Raw genomic sequence first — 19,532 nt, 5'->3', positions numbered from 1 at the left:
GTGCTGTCACTAACAGAAACGTGTGCACAGACATCTGATGTTGCTAGTATTCACGCTACGCAAATACAATGGGGTAAGCTCCACAAAACGACTTGTGCTACTTGTGTTATACCAAAGTGAAATACCCCTTTAAGGTGTGACATCACAAATATGTGATTAGAATGTTCTTAGCTGAACATTCTAATGCTGATGTAATAATCACTACTGGTAACTGAAAGCACTGGAGTACTAGAACACTGACTTAGGACTTTGAAAAAAAAAAAACATTTTGAAAGACCTACTCTTCAGAGGGTTAAATGCATTTGAGCACTCGCGACCCACAAGAGGACTGGAGAACAGGTACGGGTTTGGGCACTAGCTCCAGGCGCTGGTAAAGAGAACCTTTTGACCCTGGTTACCGATTGGGAATCATACGAGCAGCCGGAAAAGGGCTGGAGGCTGGAAGTCAGGCCCTGAAACCTGACACAGCACAAGCGCTGAGCTCCGCAGCCTCAGAGCTTCCCCTACAAGAAGGCATACAGTGTCTGAGCAGAGAAAGCAAAGCCAGCGCACTCCAGGGACCTGTCTCGCTCTCCGTCTCCCACTATTCCACACACACAGACGTACATACATGTGCATGCACGCACGCACGCACGCAAACACGCACACACACACACACGCACACGCACGCACGCACGCACGCACGCACGCAACCGCCCAACACGCACACGCCAGCACACGGTGCTCACCAACACCCTCCACCCCGCACGCCCATCAGCAGTCAGCGAGCGCGAGTGCCTGTGCTCCTGTGCGTGTGAGTAAACATCGCTACGTCCAAAAAGCCCGCACGCTTTCGGAACGCAAAACGTCCAAGCGGCTGCGCACAGTCCTTGGAGAACGCACTGTTTAGTAACCTAGCTCAAGCATAGCAGTCAAAGAAAAAAAAAAAGACAAAAGAAACTTTTTGAAAAGATTGAAAAGCACTTCTTGTATCGCGCCGTGGATCTGTGTACACCATGTGACGCAGAAGCCGCCGTCAGCTCCTCGGCCGCCGCTGACCAGGCTGGAGGGAGTGGCCCCGCCGCAAACGTCCAATCAGAGGCGGAGATGAAGCCGTCGTGAGCGAAGTCCACTTCCCCCTGAGCGACGGCCCGAATGGGATGTCCCTCTGCTGTGAAAGGATCAGGGACCACGGCACCGCTGCTCGGCAGGTGGATGTCACTCCGCAATGGCGCCCCCTGTGGACAGCCCAAAAACAGCAGCTCCTCCATGTCCGTAGCCTGGCACATGTAGGAGCGGGTTACCAGGGGCAGGACGTTTGAGTCTTTCTTGAGGATCTTGGAGGGGTAGGCTGAGATTGAAATGTACAAGTCAATGTCACCACACCCCCCCCCACTGCCGTCAGCAGCCACCCACAGCATCGGGTGCAATGTCCAGGATTGGGCCTTGCTGAAATGGGAGGAGCTTTCTGTTCCTTCCACTGTATGGGGGGGGGGCACCAGAGTCCCCGCCCTCCCCCCCTCTATGACTCAATCACGTGGCCAGGAGCGCCCTTGCATGGGCCGACCTGGAGGGGGAGCCAAGCAGGACGGGGAGGCGGGGCTTTAATGCGCTGAGACCGCGTGGGATGGAGCAGGCTGGCCTCTGTGTGGCTCCCCTCATTAGCTCGTCCAATAGCAGCGCAGGTAGGCACATACATGTTCAAAGAAACACACCCCTGGGACTGACCGCTTCCAGCCAGTTAACACTTGCCGCTTGAAGTGACAGGCACTTGAACACCTTTCTGTCCGGTTGCTGTGGGAACAGAGACGGGTTGAATCCGACAGGAACATTTTATTAGTAATATATGTCAAGAGAGACTCCAGTCAGACATGAATATTAAATTGTAGAGCATTCAAACCATTAAGCAAAACAGAGCTGCAGACAGCCACACATCCCATCTAAAAGCGTTCTGTTTGCACTTTCAGACAGAGCGACAGGGTAATCTCGTGTGAGGTGTCCTTGCTCCTATAAGGCCAGACGGGACTCACCCAATCGGTACTTCTCTTTGGCTTCAGCTCGCTCCTTGGCGTCAAAGTACCAGACCGTGATAGCATAGCTGCCAGACACAGGAGAAAACAGGTCAGTGTGCACCTCTCCCGGGCAGGGCCTGGCTTGGGACTGCCAGGTATGATGTCACAAGAGGAAAGGACACAGAGGGAGGTCAGGGGGCCTGGCATTGGACTGCCGGCTATGATGTCACAAACAGTGACAGTGGATGGGGTCAGAGGGCTTGTCATTGGACAGACAGAACATCAGAGCACCTGAAGACTCGCATACTGTTCTTTGGTATAAGGCGGGGACATGGAGGGCAGGGACAGAGAAAGGGAGACAGTAATATGATGTATGCTGCTGATTTGTCTGCTTAGCATTTAAAGTGATGGCAGGTTTGGCAGTGTTTATTATAATAGTACTTACAGCATTATACAGTTATAAATATTATCAATAGTAGTATTATTGTTTTTACTACTCTTACTCTTATCCATTTTATATTCATAACTATTGTTCTTATTGCCACTATGATTGTTATGGTTGTTATTAATTCCTATTAATAATCAACACTTTAGCAATATGTATTTTAATATACCATGCCAATGAGGCATTTTGAAATGGAAAATTTGAAAGAGAGAGCAAAGCAGGAATCACAGGGAGTAGGTCTGTGAAGTGAAACAGGGAAGAAAGAGAGTGGTGGATGATGAGTCATATTAGCAGAAGAAATTCATATTTCTGGGTGAGGGATGAAAACATCATTTTGATGGGAGCCCTGGTCGTGAAGGCAGGAGCGGAGAGGAGGGGCAGGGAGGAGGCAGGGAGAGGAGGGGGCGCAGGGGAGAGCAGCGGGGCAGGAGGGGGGAGGGCAGGGAGGGAGGCGGAGAGGGAGGAGGGGGCAGGGGAGGAGCGGAGAGGAGGGGGGCAGGGGAGAGCAGAGGGGCAGGAGGGGGGCATGGAGAGGCGCGGGGCAGGAGGGGGTTAACGCTGGGCTCCAGGAGAGCAGGCCCGCTCTGTTTATTCCGGTCCCTTTCCCCTGAAAGCCAGCGCTCTAATTGACCCGCTGGCAGCCTGAGCGCAGGAAAGGCGTGCTTCCTGAACACCGCCCCGGCCCCCAGCTGTCACCCCCCCAACACTTCCCCTCCCTCTGTCACCCCCCCCAACACTTCCCCTCTCTCTGTCACCCCCCCCCAACACTTCCCCCCTCCCTGTCTCCCTCTCGGTCTCTGTCTCTCTCTGTCTCTCTGTCTCTCTGTCTCTCTCTCTCTCTCTCTCTCTCTCGGTCTCTCTTTCTCTCCACCATCCCCACATATTCAGTGTAATTTCAGAGGCTAACTTTGTAGAATGTCAGAATACATTCAAGGGGCCCGTAAAGTTACACAAGGCAGGAAGCAACGGAAAGGTCATCATCACTGCTGCCCTGTTTGCTGTCACCAGCTCACTCCGTGACTAACTGCAGGTGCTCCTTTCTGGTTTCAGGGTGATGACATCACCACTGAATCTCTGTTATATTAACCCTGCAGGGATCCCACCTTGCGCTGAATTCTGGGAGAAGGATCAGTAAGGTATGTAGTGCCAATGACACAGCCTCTTAAATGTAATCATTTTGCTATTTCAAAGCTCAAAGCGTATTCGCATGTCAGGGTGTGATGCCCTCGCCCTGTCTGTGATGGTGAGGGATTTGGGGTGGAACCGTGTTGCCCCCCCCGTGCCCGGCGGGGTCCCGCTCGCTCACCGCGTGGCGAAGGCAGGCTTGACCTCGTGGGGGTTCCGGCGGTCCGACCAGAAGATGAGCAGGCGGTCGAAGACGGGCTCGATGTTGGCCACCACGCTCCGCCCCTCCGGGTAGATCTGCAGCAGGCCCCCGTGAACCTGAACACACACACACACACACACACACACGCACGTACGCACACACACACACACACAGACACACGGACACACACACGCTCACTCAGTTTCACAACTTTCAAGAAGAGGCCTGTGCTTACACAATGCATCCTTCCATTTTTCCAGTCAGACGTCTAGTAAAATGTGGCGAATCACACTCAGCGGGGCGATTCAGAGAGAATTCAAGGACTCATAAAAAAACCCCATTTATCCTTGGAGTTCTTTCTTTTCCAGAAAACAAGCTCTAATCTTATTTTCGAAAGTGAGTGCTGCGTGATTAAAGTGAAAGATTTTTCATTTTGCCGTTATAATCATAATTAATTGGCCTGTCTTGCACGCTGACGTCCGTGCGCGGTACACAGGCTCAGACTGGCGTGAAGGGAGAGCGGGTGAGGAGCGGGTGAGGAGCGGGGGAGGAGCGGGTGAGGAGTGGGTGAGGAGCGGGTGAGGAGCGGGTGAGGAGCGGGTGAGGAGCGGGTGAGGAGCGGGTGAGGAGCCGGCCCGGGCGGGCGGCCGCGCTGTACCTTCACGTCCCAGTTCTTGTTCAGGTAGTAGATGCAGGTGATGCAGCGCCCGTCCCCGTTGGGGTTGTCCACATGGCGCACGTAGCCCGTCCCGTTGCCAGGGTAACACGCAACCATGGCCTGTGGGAGAAATGAGGTCAGATGCAGGCGGCTCATTCGACCCCCCCCCCCCCCCCGCCCACCACCCGTACACCAGCGCAGAGAGAGAGCAGCTCCAGTTAAAGGCTGCTTTTGCTCGGCTGGACTGTGGGCGAGAACGACCAATCCTGGCTGCCCGTGTCATCCGGCTGCACCTGTCAGCGGTCTGCGTGACTCTGGAGCAGCGCTCTCGACCCCCCGCAGTCTCCGCTGGCTTCCCTGTGACTCTCAGGAAACAAGGTGTGTAGCCTCTTCAGCCAATCAACGACTTAAATTAAGCACTTAAGGAGCGCGTCAGGAGCCGGCAGACACAGCAGCCCTGAGGACCCGAGTCTGAGATCGCTGCCGTAGCGTGAGCGCTCTGTAAAAGTGCCTGTGTAAAATGCACTCTGGACTGAAAGGCCTGTGTAAAGCGCCCTGTATCGCGCTCCCCCGCCAGTAAAGCGAGAGCAGTAAACACGGGGTCACAACCTTACAGCACAGCTCTGAAGCACTGACACCAGCAGAGATACTCTATCACATCGGGCTCTGAAGCACTGACACCAGCAGAGATACTCCATCACATCGGGCTCTGAAGCACTGACACCAGCAGAGATACTCTATCACATCGGGCTCTGAAGCACTGACCCCAGCAGAGATACTCTATCACATCGGGCTCTGAAGCACTGACACCAGCAGAGATACTCTATCACATCGGGCTCTGAAGCACTGACACCAGCAGAGATACTCTATCACATCGGGCTCTGAAGCACTGACACCAGCAGAGATACTCCATCACATCGGGCTCTGAAGCACTGACCCCAGCAGAGATACTCTATCACATCGGGCTCTGAAGCACTGACACCAGCAGAGATACTCCATCACATCGGGCTCTGAAGCACTGACACCAGCAGAGATACTCTATCACAAGTCGAGCAGGCACACTCGAGGCCACTCTCTGTTCACTCTCCGCCACTCTCGTGCCTTTCATGACCCGCCCCCTCGGCCTTGTAAACAAACGTGTGCCCTCCCCCTCCACCCCCAAGTGAACCGAGCTCCATAACAATAAAAAAAACCTAGCAGGCAGGGTGTGAGAACTGCTTTAATATTTTAATCCTGGATATTCCCTTCCCCTCTTCCCGAGTCGGCCTGTTTACTCTATATATGGTGCTGAGAGGGCTGTTATTTAAAAGTCAGGGGGAAGGTTGGGTGGGGTGGGGGGGGTGCAGTTTCCAGCCCCCGAGGCCCTTCCTGTACCTGGCTGGGACAGAGGAGAGCGGAGTCCCGCGCTCTGTAGCAACACCCCGCCCACGCGTTCTTTCCACTCTTCAGCTTCCAGCGACTCAGCGCCCAACGCCGTGCCGGGGTCACAGGGTTCACCCTCACTCGACCCGGTGAGTGACGGCCCTTTAAGCTAAAGGCCTTATAAATCAGATATTGAAGGCTGGTGATGTCACAGTGAAAGGGGGAGGGGGCAATGCAGTGGTTCTGAGTGGTGGACGATGTCGCCCTGCCAAGCGCGGGCCGAAATTCGGACGCCGCGCCTTTAAGCGATGCCCAGGGGCACGGGGGCCACGTCCCGGCGTTCCGCAAAGTGCTGCGTCATCAGCAGGGGGCGTGGCCTTTCCTGTCGGGCTCAAGCCCCGCCCCCCCCCCTCCTCCCCCTCACCGCAGGGATTAACCATCGCAGTGCCGGAGAGCATTTTAAGGCAGTACCCCCGCCAGGGTACGCTCGCGCTCCGATCCCACAGAGTTCATTCGCAGGCCGTGTGCCAGTCACCAGCCTGAGCCGTCCCCTGTCACTGTGACCGGCACTCCTGCGCTGTCTGCTCTCCGTGCATTTGGGGCACATTTGGTGAGCAGATGCGCTGGACGGCGGCTGTGCAGCTGACCCCTGATCCACCCTCCAGGCCTCCCGCCGGTGTGGGCCTCAGTCTCTGCTCAGGCACGTTCACTGCAACAGCACTAGAGCGCGAGTCCTTAGGCCTGCTTCACACTTCTAATGCCTTCGCGCCAGCGGACTCAAAGAGAGCTCGATATCGCATATCACGCACACTGACAGTCTCGACGCACCGCAGCGCGTTAATAAGCATTCATGCACACTTAAAGGACGAGTCTTTATTTGGCCCTGCGATGAGCAATCTGACTCGGTGGCAGGATTTACAGCCCAGTGCTGCCCACTGCACGCATGTGGCCTTTGTGCTCTGGACCCGGCCTTTAAAACGGGGCGGAGGTCCCCCCCCCCGCTCGATGCCAGGCATGCCTGCTCTGAGGGAGGGGGTGGGATGGGGGTGTGTGGGGGGACGAGGGGGGAGGGGAGGGGTGAGGAATTTGAGCCATCTGGGCTCTCGTGTGGGGCTGAGGAGCAGTGATTTGGTCAGGGCCTTATCAGGCCCAGGAGAGAACACTTCATCCCCACACCGTCTAAACAAACCCCCCCACCCCCCCACGATGGTTATCCGAGCGCTCATCCCGGAGGAGGAGAAAGCAGCGCTACTGCTGATGCTGGCTTACAGAGGGCCAGAGCAGGCCTGGCTGCCCACTGCCGCTGAATCACAACAAACACTACTAATGCTCTACTGCCACTGCTGCTCTACTGTCACCATGGTAACTACTGCCACTGCTGCTCTGCTGCCACTGCTGCTCTACAGCCACCACTGCACTACTGCCACTGCTGCTCTGCTGCCACTGCTGCTCTACTGCTACTGCTGATCTACTGCCACTGCTGCTCTACTGCTACTGCTGATCTACTGCCACTGCTGCTCTGCTGCCACTGCTGCTCTACTGCTACTGCTGATCTACTGCCACTGCTGCTCTACTGCTACTGCTGATCCTGGCTTACAGAGGGCCAGAGCAGGCCTGGCTGCCCACTGCCGCTGAATCACAACAAACACTACTAATGCACTGCTGCCACTGCTGCTCTGCTGCCACTGCTGCTCCACTGCTACTGCTGATCTACTGCCACTGCTGCTCTACTGCCACTGCTGCTCTACTGCTACTGCTGCTCTACTGCTACTGCTGCTCTGCTGCCACTGCTGCTCTACTGCTACTGCTGCTGATCTACTGCCACTGCTGCTCTACTGTCACCATGGTAACTACTGCCACTGCTGCTGCTCTGCTGCCACTGCTGCTCTACTGTCACCATGGTAACTACTGCCACTGCTGCTGCTCTACTGCCACTGCTGCTCTACTGTCACCACGGTAACTACTGCCACTGCTGCTCTATCATGGCTACAGTCATTCCTGAATGCACACAATTCAGCTCTTATGAATGAAATGCAAAGCATATGAAGCCCTGTATTTCAGTCAAAATGAAAACCGGCCCCTTTTGGTCTGGGCCCATTACCCTGTGTTCCTCCCTCGTACCCTTACATGCAGTGGTTGACCGGCCCCCCAAATCCCAAAATCAAACCCTCTGTTTCACCCGAGCTGTGTTCAGTTCTCAGCGCTTGGAAAAAAAAAGCTCTTAACAAACATTTTGCACGGCAGTCCTTTCAGTTCCCCACAACCGCTCTGCTGCCTCAACGCGACAGACTCCCTCTGGAAGCTGCTCACTGAAGAGGCGCCCGGGGCCATTCTACAAACGATAATCAGTCGCCGGCCCCGTAATTATCATGTAACGTGTGCGCGTCACATTAAATTAAAACCGAATCACGCTCGAGTTAAATGGGATACTTTCTGGGGAAAAAAGAGGTGTCCTGCCAATCAAAGAGCGGAAGCACCTCCGGGGGCCAGCAGTCGGCTGAGATCCCAAACATGGAGGACATGGTGATTTATACCGGCTTAAATCACTCGCTCGCGCTCGTCAGGTAAAACGCAGAGAAGCGCTTTAGCAAACAGACGCCAAGTCAATGAATCTTGCAGGGATGATTTATTAATGCTTGAAGAGTCCAAACAACGACCCGCCTGGATTTTATTTTATAATACGCATAAGCATCCTTTAAGCTGATAGCTTGCACAGACAACTGCAGGTCTGTATAATGACCCCTGATGAACCTCAGTTAACTTCGCATTACAGCCCCGGACAAGGGGCGACCCCCACAGCCAAAACGGCACCGATCCCTACGGATGCTAAAATACAGGAAAGGGAATCTAAGGGATTAGCACCTGTGTATCTAACTCCCAAGCCCACTGACCTGGAGACAGATACCGCCCACTCCCCCCCCCCCCCCCCCCCGAAAAAACACGGCCGGCCGGCGGAGCAAAGTGCCTCTCCGCTCGACGCCAGCGCTATTTTCTTTTCAAATCTGCAGTCTATCACCTGCAAGCCCCTGGCCGGCAATACCTGGCAAATCATCAAGCGCAGTAAAACCCTGAACAAACTGTACTGGAACACGACGATCAAGGGGTACAAAAAAAAAAAACTGTAAAAAACAAATTCACTGGGGGGAGGGGGGGGGGGGGGACAGGGGAAAAGCGAGGGATGACGGAGGGGTGAGACGAGGCTGAAGTGGCGCGGGGACAGCCTGGCGCTGAGCCGGGAGCCGCTAGCCGCGAGCTACGCCACGCCGCGCCGTTTCCTGAGCCCGCGGTCGAGTCAGCAGGTTCGGGAGAGCGCGGGACGGCTCGGTCGATAAGGGGGGCGCGGTGCGGTCTCCGGTTCCCCCCCCTCCCCCCCGCGGGGCCGCACGCTGCTCGCTCCTGACGGAGCGCTGCTCAGACACGGCTGTGCTTTACGGGAAAGCAGCCTCTGTCCTTCCGTCCCTCCCTAACTCTCCCTCCCCTGCCACATAGCTCACCTCCGCTCCCCCGCTTCCTCTCCCCCTCTCTTCCACCTTCTGCCATCCCTCTCTCTTTCTAACCGCCCCATCTATCACCTTTCTCGCTTCTTTTAACTCCTGCTGCCTCCACCTTGCCTTTTTTTTGGGTCGTTCCCTCCATCTCTTCCCCTGCTAACCCCTCTTTCCCTCCCCCCGCAGCGTATGGACCAGGGCTCAGAGGGACAGCTGATCCGTCTGGATGAGTCACCCCCGCCGCTGATCCCGTCAGCTGAGTCACGCCGCTCTCGCGGAACACGGTGAGGATCACCTGACCTCAGACGCACCAATCACTGCGCGTGTCACAAGGGATGTACTGAGGCCTGAGAGCCGGGCGCACCCCCTCTCCGCGCTCCGGCGGGTAATCACAGAGGCCTAAGCACTTAACGCAGCGGCAGCTCCTCAATTAGCGCTCTGCGGAATGCGCTGTCCCAAACCGCTGTCCCAAACCGCTGCCAGAAGAGCTCTACCGGCGGGGCTCTCTATCGCTCCCGCTTAAAACCGAGCGTACGGGGACTGGATGTGCCGAGCATCGTTACAGGACGTCCTGCTGTCTTCCTGCACTGCGAGCGCTGTGCTGCTGTGTTCAGACACCCAGCACAGACCAGAGGGGGACAGACTGCTGGGAGAATTCGGGAGGAGGGGAGTATCAGGGGGGTGAGCGCGCGAGCACCAGGGAGGGAGCGTGTACCCGTCCGTCAAACCCCTCGGCGGGGCGGGGCTAAGCGCACGCGTGGAGACGTGTGGTCACTTGGGCTCCAGTGTTTATCTCCGCACGTGGCGGTAAAGATGTTTACTCCGCTGGCCGTGCGCGCTGCACGGGTGCGAGGGGGCCCGTCTGGGCGCAGGGTGAGGAGCTGACAGGGGGCAGGGTTAGCCAGCGGCGGCTAACACATCTCACAGCTCGGCCCTGGAGGCCACGCTTCCGAGAGACAGAGCCATAAAACGATCCATTAGGGCTGCTTAATGGAGCAGGAGTGAGTAACTGTGCCCCAGATCCTGTTTTACCTAGAGGTACCGATTGCTTCTGTCTTATGTAACGCATAAAGAACCAAATAAAACGATGATATTAAGCTTCGTTTCATTCGGTTGAGAATTAAGTCTTTTTTTTTAACCTAAAAACAAGAAAGTTTTACGGGAGGATTTCATACTGGTAATTCGGAGGCCATGGAGGTCTTGCGTAACTAACGCGCCATTTAATATATTAACCAATCAGCAGTGCGACTGTTTGGTGGGCTGCCAATCAGGAGTGAACTTGGCATCCATACAGAACAGGCAGACCCCCAGCTCTTGTGAAGTGTCATTCAGAAATGAAACATTTTACACAAAAATTCTATTTTATTATTTTACAACAAAACAACACACAATTGATATGTTTGTGTCATTTATATAATCAAGCATGCACCTTTTACCTTTTGGCTTACTAAACACTTTAAATGCAAAAAAAAAAAAAAAGTGTTTGCACAGGTTCTGTAAATGCCTCTGTCATCTGCTGGGCAAAGTTCGTCTCCTCCATCTTGACTGTACTTGCCACCCACGACCCCACAGCTCCGTTCCACTGTACAGCCTCGTTTGCCGTCTTTAATAGAATGATTAACAGGGCTATCAAGCTGATCAGCATTCTCCACCCCCCCCCCCCTCCCCTGCATGTGGGGGTGGGGGTGCAAACACAGACCTTGACCCCAGGCCTCCCGTACAGTAAACCCGGTGACTCATCCCCTTGTGACGAGGGGCAGGACGTTTTTCTCGGAATGATTACAAATGGACTCGTCCTTGCATTCATCCCAGAACTCCTATTTATTTTTTGTACCAAAACCTTGGGGGTGGGGGGGGGGGGGGTGAGGGGTTGCAAAAGACATTGGCTACACACGCTGTGACCCGTTGCTATACCAATTATAACATGTAAAAAAGAAAGAAAAAAGAAAAAGATTTCCCATTACACATTTTCTAAAACACGTGAGAACCTGCTGGCAAGTGCTGGTCTACTGCAGCAGACAGCACCGCCCCCCTCCCTCAGGTTTGCAGAACTGACCACCTGCGAGGGCCAGAGTGCCTGTCCCAGGCTCTGAGCCAGGCACACCGGGTCCGCTGCCCACTTCCAGAACTTTTCCCAGGCTGTGCGTACTCACGCAGCACTCAGCCGCAGTGCAGCGTGCACCTGCTGAAACTGAACCAGCTCCGGCGACAGGCCGCGAGTCCACCAGCAGTGCCACACATTCACAATGAGAGGCTTTCTCGCTTTCGTTTTTTATTTTTCTTTAATGTACCAATAAGTATTTGTATACTGGTCCCAATTGAATTAGTTAGCAGTATTTGCTTAAGTGAAATTCAGTCTGGTCCATAATGAAGAGTCTGACCCTCGAGCCCCAGGAGGAGAGATCTCTAAGGACAGGCCCTGCTAGACAGCATGACTACCGATGTTCTGTGTGTGTGTCTCTGGCACTGCTGTCTCTCACTCTATCTCTGTCTATCTCTTCCTACTCTTCCTCTCTCTTTCTCTCTCTCTCTCTCTCGTTCCACATCTTCTATGCGTGTCTCCTTACCTACTTCTTCTATCTCCTCTCTTCTCTCCTGCTCCTCTTCTCTCTGTCTTGTTCTATCTCTTCTCTCTGTGTCTCTCACTCTCTCTCTCTCTTTTTTCTGTCTTCTTGCTTTTTACTCTCTCTCTTGTCTTGTGTTTTCTCTCTTTCGTTGTTTTTGTCTGCTAGTCGTCTTTTCTTCTCTCTACTCCATCTCTCTCTCATCCTCCTCTCTAGGTGATCCATCTTGCTATGGGAGATGTGTTAAGCACAGACTACTGTGACATGTCTATCTGCCGACCCACTGGCGGCTGGCTTCTCCGTAGACCTGCTCCTCGGTGTATGTGTGAGACTGTGTGTGTGTGTATGTGTGTGTGTGTGTGTGTGTGTGCAAGACTATGCACGTGTGTGTGTATGTGTGTGTGTGTGTGAGAGAGAGACTGTGCATGTGTGTGTGAGAGAGAGACTGTGTGTGTGTGTGTGTGTGTGTGTGAGAGAGAGAGGCTGTGTGTGTGTTAGACTGTGTGTGTGTGTGTGTGAGACTGTGTGTGTGTGTGTGTGTGTGAGAGACTGTGTGAGTGTGTGTGTGTGAGAGAGAGAGAGTGTGTGTGTGTGAGAGAGAGAGACTGTGTGTGTGTGTGTGTGTGTGTGAGAGAGAGAGACTGTGTGTGTGTGTGTGTGTGAGAGAGAGAGAGAGACTGTGTGTGTGTTAGACTGTGTGTGTGTGTGTGCGTGTGTGTGTGTGTGTGTGAGAGACTGTGTGAGTGTGTGTGTGTATGACTGTGCGTGCAGTCAGTAAACTCAGCATCTTACTCCCATACACTGGCCGGTTCAGCTGTTGTTTTCTCGCTACGTACACAGGGCAGTTTTGCAGGCACGTCTCCAGCTACAGAAGGCTGCATGCAGCCGCGCATTGGAATAACGCATGACGTAAGAGCCAGGGAGCTGCGCTGGATAAAGTTGCAGGACCGGCACTGGGATGCATTTGCACTGCAATGCTCTGTGTGTCCTGTTGCCAGGGAAACCGGGGCGAAATATTTTGGCAGACAAGCAAGCCGAGAGCTGATAAGACACTGCGGGGGGGGGGGGGGGGGGGGAGGGAAAAAAGTGGAGAGAGGGAGAGAGCAAAAGGAGACAGAGAGAGAGAAACACTGAGGAGGTTATATGAGGCTGAGAGAAGGATGGAGAAGGTAGAGGTGAGGTTTTTGTGAGGAGCCATACTGGTGTTGTGACCTTGTCGCCCCCCCCATACTGTACACCCCTTCCCCCATTCCATGCTCTGCAACCTAAGCCCTCTTTTCCACTTACAGACAAATCACAACCCCTCCCCCAAAACCACCCCTACCATGGTCACCACACCCCCTCCTGCTCACATCGGTCCAGCTCAAACGCACGTATCCTTTGGGCAAGACGATGATGTCATGTTCCCTAACTCCTCCCCCCCCCCCCCAGGCCACAGGGCATCCGTACGTTTTCTTTTTTTGTCTTCTCTCTTGACGCTCAACCGCGTGATCTACGTCACCACGATAAAGGGCTGGGAAAGCGAACCCAAATCTGCTCCGTCCGCTACATGCTAATGAGAACAGCACCTTCGATGCTATGCTAGTACATATCCATACAGTAACAAAATGATGTAATTTAAATCCCCCTGTCTGTAGCACCTCTCCCTTAAGAAGCTCTTTAGGACGAGGGCGGTTCTTCTTCACATGTAAATGCGCTCATCTGAATCCGCTCTGGCTTCGCAGAGGGCCAACGCTGCTGTTTATAATGCACTTCTCGCACTACTGAGACTAACACCACTGCGCACTGTGCAACGTGTGAAGCGCTAGTCTTCTGACACGGCGCTCAGTTGTCTTGCTTAATGAAAATACAACCAGATAGCCTAAATATAGGCACCCAGAAAGCATGCCAGGAACTCAAAGAGAGGCAGTAGAGGTGGAGCGGGGCTTAAATGGAGTTTTACAATTTGGAGAAGAAGCTCATAAGCAACCCAAACATATTAAAAAAAACACATATCAGGCAGTTTTTGATCTAGGCTGCGCCATTGCTCCATTGGTCCTTAAAAAAATCATAAAAGGCTGACTGGAAATCAATGCATGGGCCAAGCTGCCTTTCTCTTAAAAGCAGTCAGCTCATAGGATGTGGGAGTGGGAGTGGGAGTGGGTGTGGCTACCCTGCAGGTTCTCTAAATGGGAGCGAGGGACATTTTGGGGATCTCTTGACTAGTTCTGGGAATTCCCCAGAACATGGCAGTACTTTTCACTGGGATTCAGTGGATGCTGGTCTTTCCTCGCTGAGCATTAGGCTACTTGCTCGTATAATAACAGTAAGAAGTAAGAAGGTTGCAATTTGGGAACAGACTCGCAGCCTGGCACTCCCGAACAACAGATCGGAGACGAATGAAGCTCCTTTTTAGATTAACTTCACAGTGTCTTCCAGTGGGGTTAGCTCACAGTGGACTGGCACTGCACTGTTCTGGGGATACGTCTCCGTTTTGGCATGCAGCACAATGCCGGATAAAAAAATAAAATCACACAATCAAAGGGGCCTGCAGCCAGACAGAAGGCATGCCTGTGGTGGGCCCTGGACCGTAAACACATTCGTGAGGGACAGATTTACCCCCCGCCGGCTGTAACTCACGACACCCTGGGTTTTTATTTTGCGTTCTCCCTTCGGCTGACCTTTGTTTGACCCCCGTGATCCCGGGGGCCAGGCATAGTAACGGGTGATGCTGAGACCCCCGCGTGAGAGGCCATGTGACGTGCAGCGGCATTCTTTAGAGGACAGGCACGTACAATGACGCAGGTCCGAGGGGGGGGGGGAGTTGGTAGGTGGTGGGTTTCTAAATGCAGGGGGTCAGAGTGGGTGGGTGGGGGGGGAGGGGGTTAGGAACGCACAAGTGGTTGCTTTCTGACATCACCAGAATCAAATATCAAGGCATGCCTAAAAGAAACAGGTTGCTTACGAGCGGCTCCCTGTTTTAAACTGCCTTTCTGATGGGAACAGAGACCTAACAAGACAATTTTAATATCTTCAGCTATAGCATTATTTTGCTTATAAATGCTCTCATAAAATTGTATTTTCTATTCAGTCATTACTGACGCTCTCCGTTATGCAAACACTAATATTCAGCCTGGATGACACGGTCCAGCGCTAAATTACGAGAGCTAAAAAAATAAAAAGCTACAGCAGCAGCTCAAAATGGCGTACTCGACACAAGCACACCCGCACGCACACGACTGACCTTACTAGTAGTAAGAATGCGCTGTTTGCGTACGGGTGAGAGATTGAGATAGAAAAAGCAGCCTTCAAAGCCAAGGAGAGACACTGATCACAAGGGCAGATAGTGTGCATGTGCTTCTGCCAAGGAAGGGACTGTTTGTAGGAGACTTGGGGAACATGTATGCACTCAAGATGAAAACAAAATCCAGACTCTGATCCTGTGAACCTACATCCACCCTCAGGCTTCAGCAAAATTTCCCTTTTTTCATAAATATGCGTGAGGAGGACCCCCCCCCCCACCCCCACCCCCACCGCCCACCACGCTTTGCATGAGAAGGAACTCGCGAAATCGCAATACCTCGCCCGGTATCAAATCGCCTGACCCTGAAAGCCCTATCGTCTGGGCGCTTAACCTGAATGCAAATCAGCCCCAGCAGGGAGGGGCGGGCCTTTACGATGCCCCCCCCCCCCCACCCCCCCGCCCGGGTCACACGCCAGCTCAAACTGAAACTGGCCTTCGCCCTCGCCCCCGCCCCCGCCCCCGCGCCCCGCGGCGCTCTCTCACCTTGGTGCGGCCGTTGATGACGCAGTCTCCCAGCTGGCCGTTCACGCTGCTGTGCATGACGGCCTCGTCGATGTGCGCCATGAGCGCCCCGATGCCCTCGCAGCCGGGCTCCCGCCCCTCCACCCAGGCGATCCGGTCGCCGCGGATGTTGCTGGACGGGATGGCGCGCTGGCTGACCAGCTGGCCGTCCCGGAACTTGCCGCTCTGGTTGAGCGTCTCCACCTCCTCCAGCACCTGCTCGCCCAGCCGCGGCCCCAGGAAGCCGTCCTTCAGGCAGATGCCGTAGTACTTCATGCAGGGCACGATGTACTGCTGGGCGAAGCGCTCCGGCGACCAGCCGGGCGCCGGCGGCGGGATGGGCGGGGCCTCCGTCGGCGACGTGCACGTCTTCTGTCCCGGAGGGGCGGAGTCCGGTGGGGGCCTTGAGCCGCCCACTGCTTTTTGGTTGCCGTGGTAAAGCCTGTGGCTGTCGGGCAGCGGGTTGCCAAGAAGCCCGTTGCCATCGACGACGGCTGATTGAGGCACCGGTTCCTTCGCCGTTCTGGAACCTGCTCTGTGCTGGTTGTCCTCCACCCGTCGCCTCTTACAGTCGACGACTGGCAGCTCCCCAGGTCTGTGAATCCCCCGATTGACAGCCCCAGACCCGACTGCTGCTAGCAGATCCGAGTCCTCATTCTCCCTGCTTCTTCTTCGCTGGTTCTGTGGCTGCCTGAAACACAGCTCTGCCTTCCCTCGTTTCATCAAAGGCTCAAATGTGTTGTGTAGGAGGCTGTCCCCATTTTCCCTCGCGCTGCTCAGGGGTTGCGTGAGGCCACTCGGCATCTCCGCCACTCCGTTCACGTAGCCGTTAGGCGTCTGCGCCAAACCACCATGGCAGCTGCCTTTAGCGGTGGCGGCAGGGGACAGGACACTGCTGTGGTAAAGTGGTAGACCTGTCTTCACTTGTTTCTTAATAACTGCTAATCCAGGGGCGGTCGTTTTAGAGGCCAGGTCGACGAGCAGCTCCGCCGCCGTGGCGGTTCCTCCTGGCGCGTTCAATCCCATGTTCGGTCGTGGCTGTGTATCAGAGCCGCGGACAAGGAGGTCTCTGTCACCGTTTTTCTGCTGCGAGGAAGAGCGGCTCTCTGATCCGTGCGAAGAGCTTTTGTTTATAAGGTCCGTGTGTTCAAAGCTCTCCATTTCATCTCGTCTAGTGTTAGATGCGCACGTAGCTCACGTCCGCTCCCCATTTTCTGCTAAATACTCTTTTGAAATGCGAGTGTGCAGCACGACTGGCAGCGCAACGAGCGGAGAGCGGCACTACAGTGCTAGAAAGTTTCATATTTAAAAGACTTCTCTCGGTCTTTCTGTCAGGCAATGTCTCTCTTTAAAGAGACAAGCCTTCTCTCCTTTCTGTTTTCTTCTCGTCTGTGGATTGGAATATTCCTATAGGATACAAAATGAAAGAATTATGGCCGGCATTTGCTCATGTACAATCAATAGCTACTTACGCTAAAAGACTTGAAAGATGTTGAAGATCAGATACGGAAAGGTAAATTATCCTATTTAATTTAACTTAAGCCACACGTTCAAATATAAAACGTAGCTAGTAAATGAGATGGCGTGATACTAAAACATAATCCAACTGCAATCAGCTGCCGTTTGAAAGTCTTGTTATATGACTATATCCGCGAGTCCTTATTCAATATTTACAGAATGACGAGGAGAATTTCTGGAGAAACACATAATGGGTTGACGTTTTCACCAAATTTAAAGGACGAACCCTGATAAAAACAAGCGATATGTAGGCTAGCTACTTTACAGACAAGCTGTCAGTTTCGTGGCTAGTATCATAGTTAGCCTACGTGACAGTTCTACGTTTAGGATCATAGTTGTTTTTTTGCTCGAATGTAGGCTACGTAACGTCCAGGTTTCTGCTTCAAGTTGACGTTTTAATGAAGAACAAGTTACGTTTTTGTAACAAACAGCACGACATAACAGAAACGAACTATTAACGTTACTTGTATATTTTTAGATTGTATCATCGTAAGCTACTTGCATAGTGAAGCCGTTATACTTGCTAATTCGGTAAGGAGAACAATCCTCATATATAACCAACGAGAAATGTCACTTAAAAATGGTTAGTGAACGTGTCTGGTTTGCGCTTTTCATCATAATCTACAGAAATAACTTTTAGACAGCGATCACACGTTACATAGGCTACCCAGCACGCCCGTTTTCTTTCCACGATTGAGCCCTACTACTAGCCTACCAACCCAACACGTTCCTAACGTGTACATACGTATTGTCCATTCTAAAATCATAAATGAAATGTATTATTTACTCACTTCAGAATAAACTGTGCTTAGAGGCATGTTCTTCAGCTTGCATGTGTTTTCCAGTAAATGCGCACACACAAAGCAAATGCAAGTTACAGCTTACCTCTGTGACAGGGAACAAACATACAGTACGTGACCGGCTGCGTGTAGATATGATTTCCGGGATAGTCTTGCCCATATCTTATCTGCTCTCTCTTTGTGTTGAAATTATTCTAGTTTCATTAATGACTATTTATTACATTTTTAAACGGCATTATGGGCGTCAGAGGGACCTCGGGCGAGGACAGTTACACCCGAAGGGCCCCGTCGGTCGCCAAAACGAGTTCGGTTTGCCTCGAGTGCCTCCACTCGCGTCTCGCCCTATCGTTCCTCTCTCCCTCTCCATGAGCTTCTCTGTCAATTACACGTGCACACACAAATCACGTGACGATGGGACTTGCTACAAAAAAACAAAATAAAAAAGAAGTAGAAAATGATTTCCTTGCTCATTGATCGGAAGCCCATGGTTAATGTTGCTTGGTGTGGTATCTTACAGAAATAATTCGCCCATCAGAGGAGGATGTCAAGCGTTGTGCAACGCGAAGGCTTTGCGTCGGATTTACTGTTAGGCTACATAATATGTACTATATCGAAATTCTGCATAGACGCACACAAACAGTTCATTTCAGTTCACATTGCTTAAAGAGATCATTTGTTCATTTTCTTGGATATTTTGATAAAAATTCTGTTTTCGTGTACGTTTTCAATTGGCCTAGACCAATTTTGTGTGCGATGAAGGATAATTTAAATATTTACAGAGGTCTCTGCCGACCTGTCAGATGTACAATGTCAAGTAGCCTAGGCTACATGGCATTCGGGCCGTCGTGGTCTCTAGAGCATGAAAATCACTTCAGGTAACTCCAAAGCAGTATGTACAGTGACTTTATAACTCCAGAGGTTGTACATATGCAAATTGCCCAATTATTCCTCAAAAATTTTAATTGAACATTATTTCAGTTTGAACTATTTCCTGTGGCGTATACAACCTGAGAACACTGCGCTAAGAAAGAAGTGCCGGCACATTATAAAAACTGATATTACGTTTGTTAATACGAATCTTTTAATAAATAAAAAAACCTCAACGTACAAAAATGACACGGTATTCATAAAGTCGTTTTTTAAAAACTTGTAAAATCTAGGCCTGCCGTTAAAAGTATTGATATCAAAATTGGATATCAATACTTTACTTTAAGTTACAAACAATATTGGCTATTTTAGCTCGTACAAATTATACAAGCTCTAAAGTAATGCTACTCATTGTTTCCTAAATTATTTTAATTTAACTTGCCCCAGTGTTTTTTCATTACATTACAGGCATTCATCTTACCACCTGGAGAGAAAATGGTCATTCAAACTTTATGTGTCACATGAAACTATCAAATGTCAATCATTTATAGTGGAAATAATCAGCAATTCAGCTGTTCTTCACTTAGAAATAGTGAAAATGACTATACACTATATGTTTGCACAATTGTCTGCGTCCAGTGCTTTTGGTGTATGAATGCATATCATTAATAATATTCATTATTATTAATATAATTTAGTTCAGAATATTGTATTCACAAATAAGATAT

General features: G+C 52.2%; 1 protein-coding gene across 2 annotated transcripts; it reads right to left on the bottom strand.

Annotated features, from left to right (window-relative positions):
• Positions 1–732: 732 nt before the first annotated feature.
• Positions 733–18,572, bottom strand: egln2 (egl-9 family hypoxia-inducible factor 2). 2 transcript variants are annotated; one of them, XM_064302142.1, is made up of 6 exons: positions 17,929–18,572; positions 15,602–17,026; positions 4,422–4,541; positions 3,743–3,879; positions 2,010–2,077; positions 733–1,773 (listed from the first exon to the last, which is right to left on the bottom strand). In XM_064302142.1, exons 2-6 carry the CDS (start codon positions 16,778–16,780, stop codon positions 1,721–1,723), a joined length of 1,557 nt encoding a protein of 518 aa, XP_064158212.1. In that variant the 5' UTR covers positions 16,781–17,026; positions 17,929–18,572; the 3' UTR covers positions 733–1,720. The 2 variants fall into 2 exon arrangements, with proteins under 2 accessions (XP_064158212.1, XP_064158211.1); XM_064302141.1 differs by having other exon boundaries at positions 18,023–18,572.
• Between the last annotated feature and the right edge of the window lie 960 nt (positions 18,573–19,532).

The sequence above is a fragment of the Anguilla rostrata genome, chromosome 12 (assembly GCF_018555375.3).
Source record: "Anguilla rostrata isolate EN2019 chromosome 12, ASM1855537v3, whole genome shotgun sequence".
In the NCBI taxonomy this organism is placed as follows: Eukaryota; Metazoa; Chordata; class Actinopteri; order Anguilliformes; family Anguillidae; genus Anguilla; species Anguilla rostrata.
Note: the sequence above shows the minus strand (reverse complement) of the source record. Positions and strands in the feature narration are given on the sequence as shown.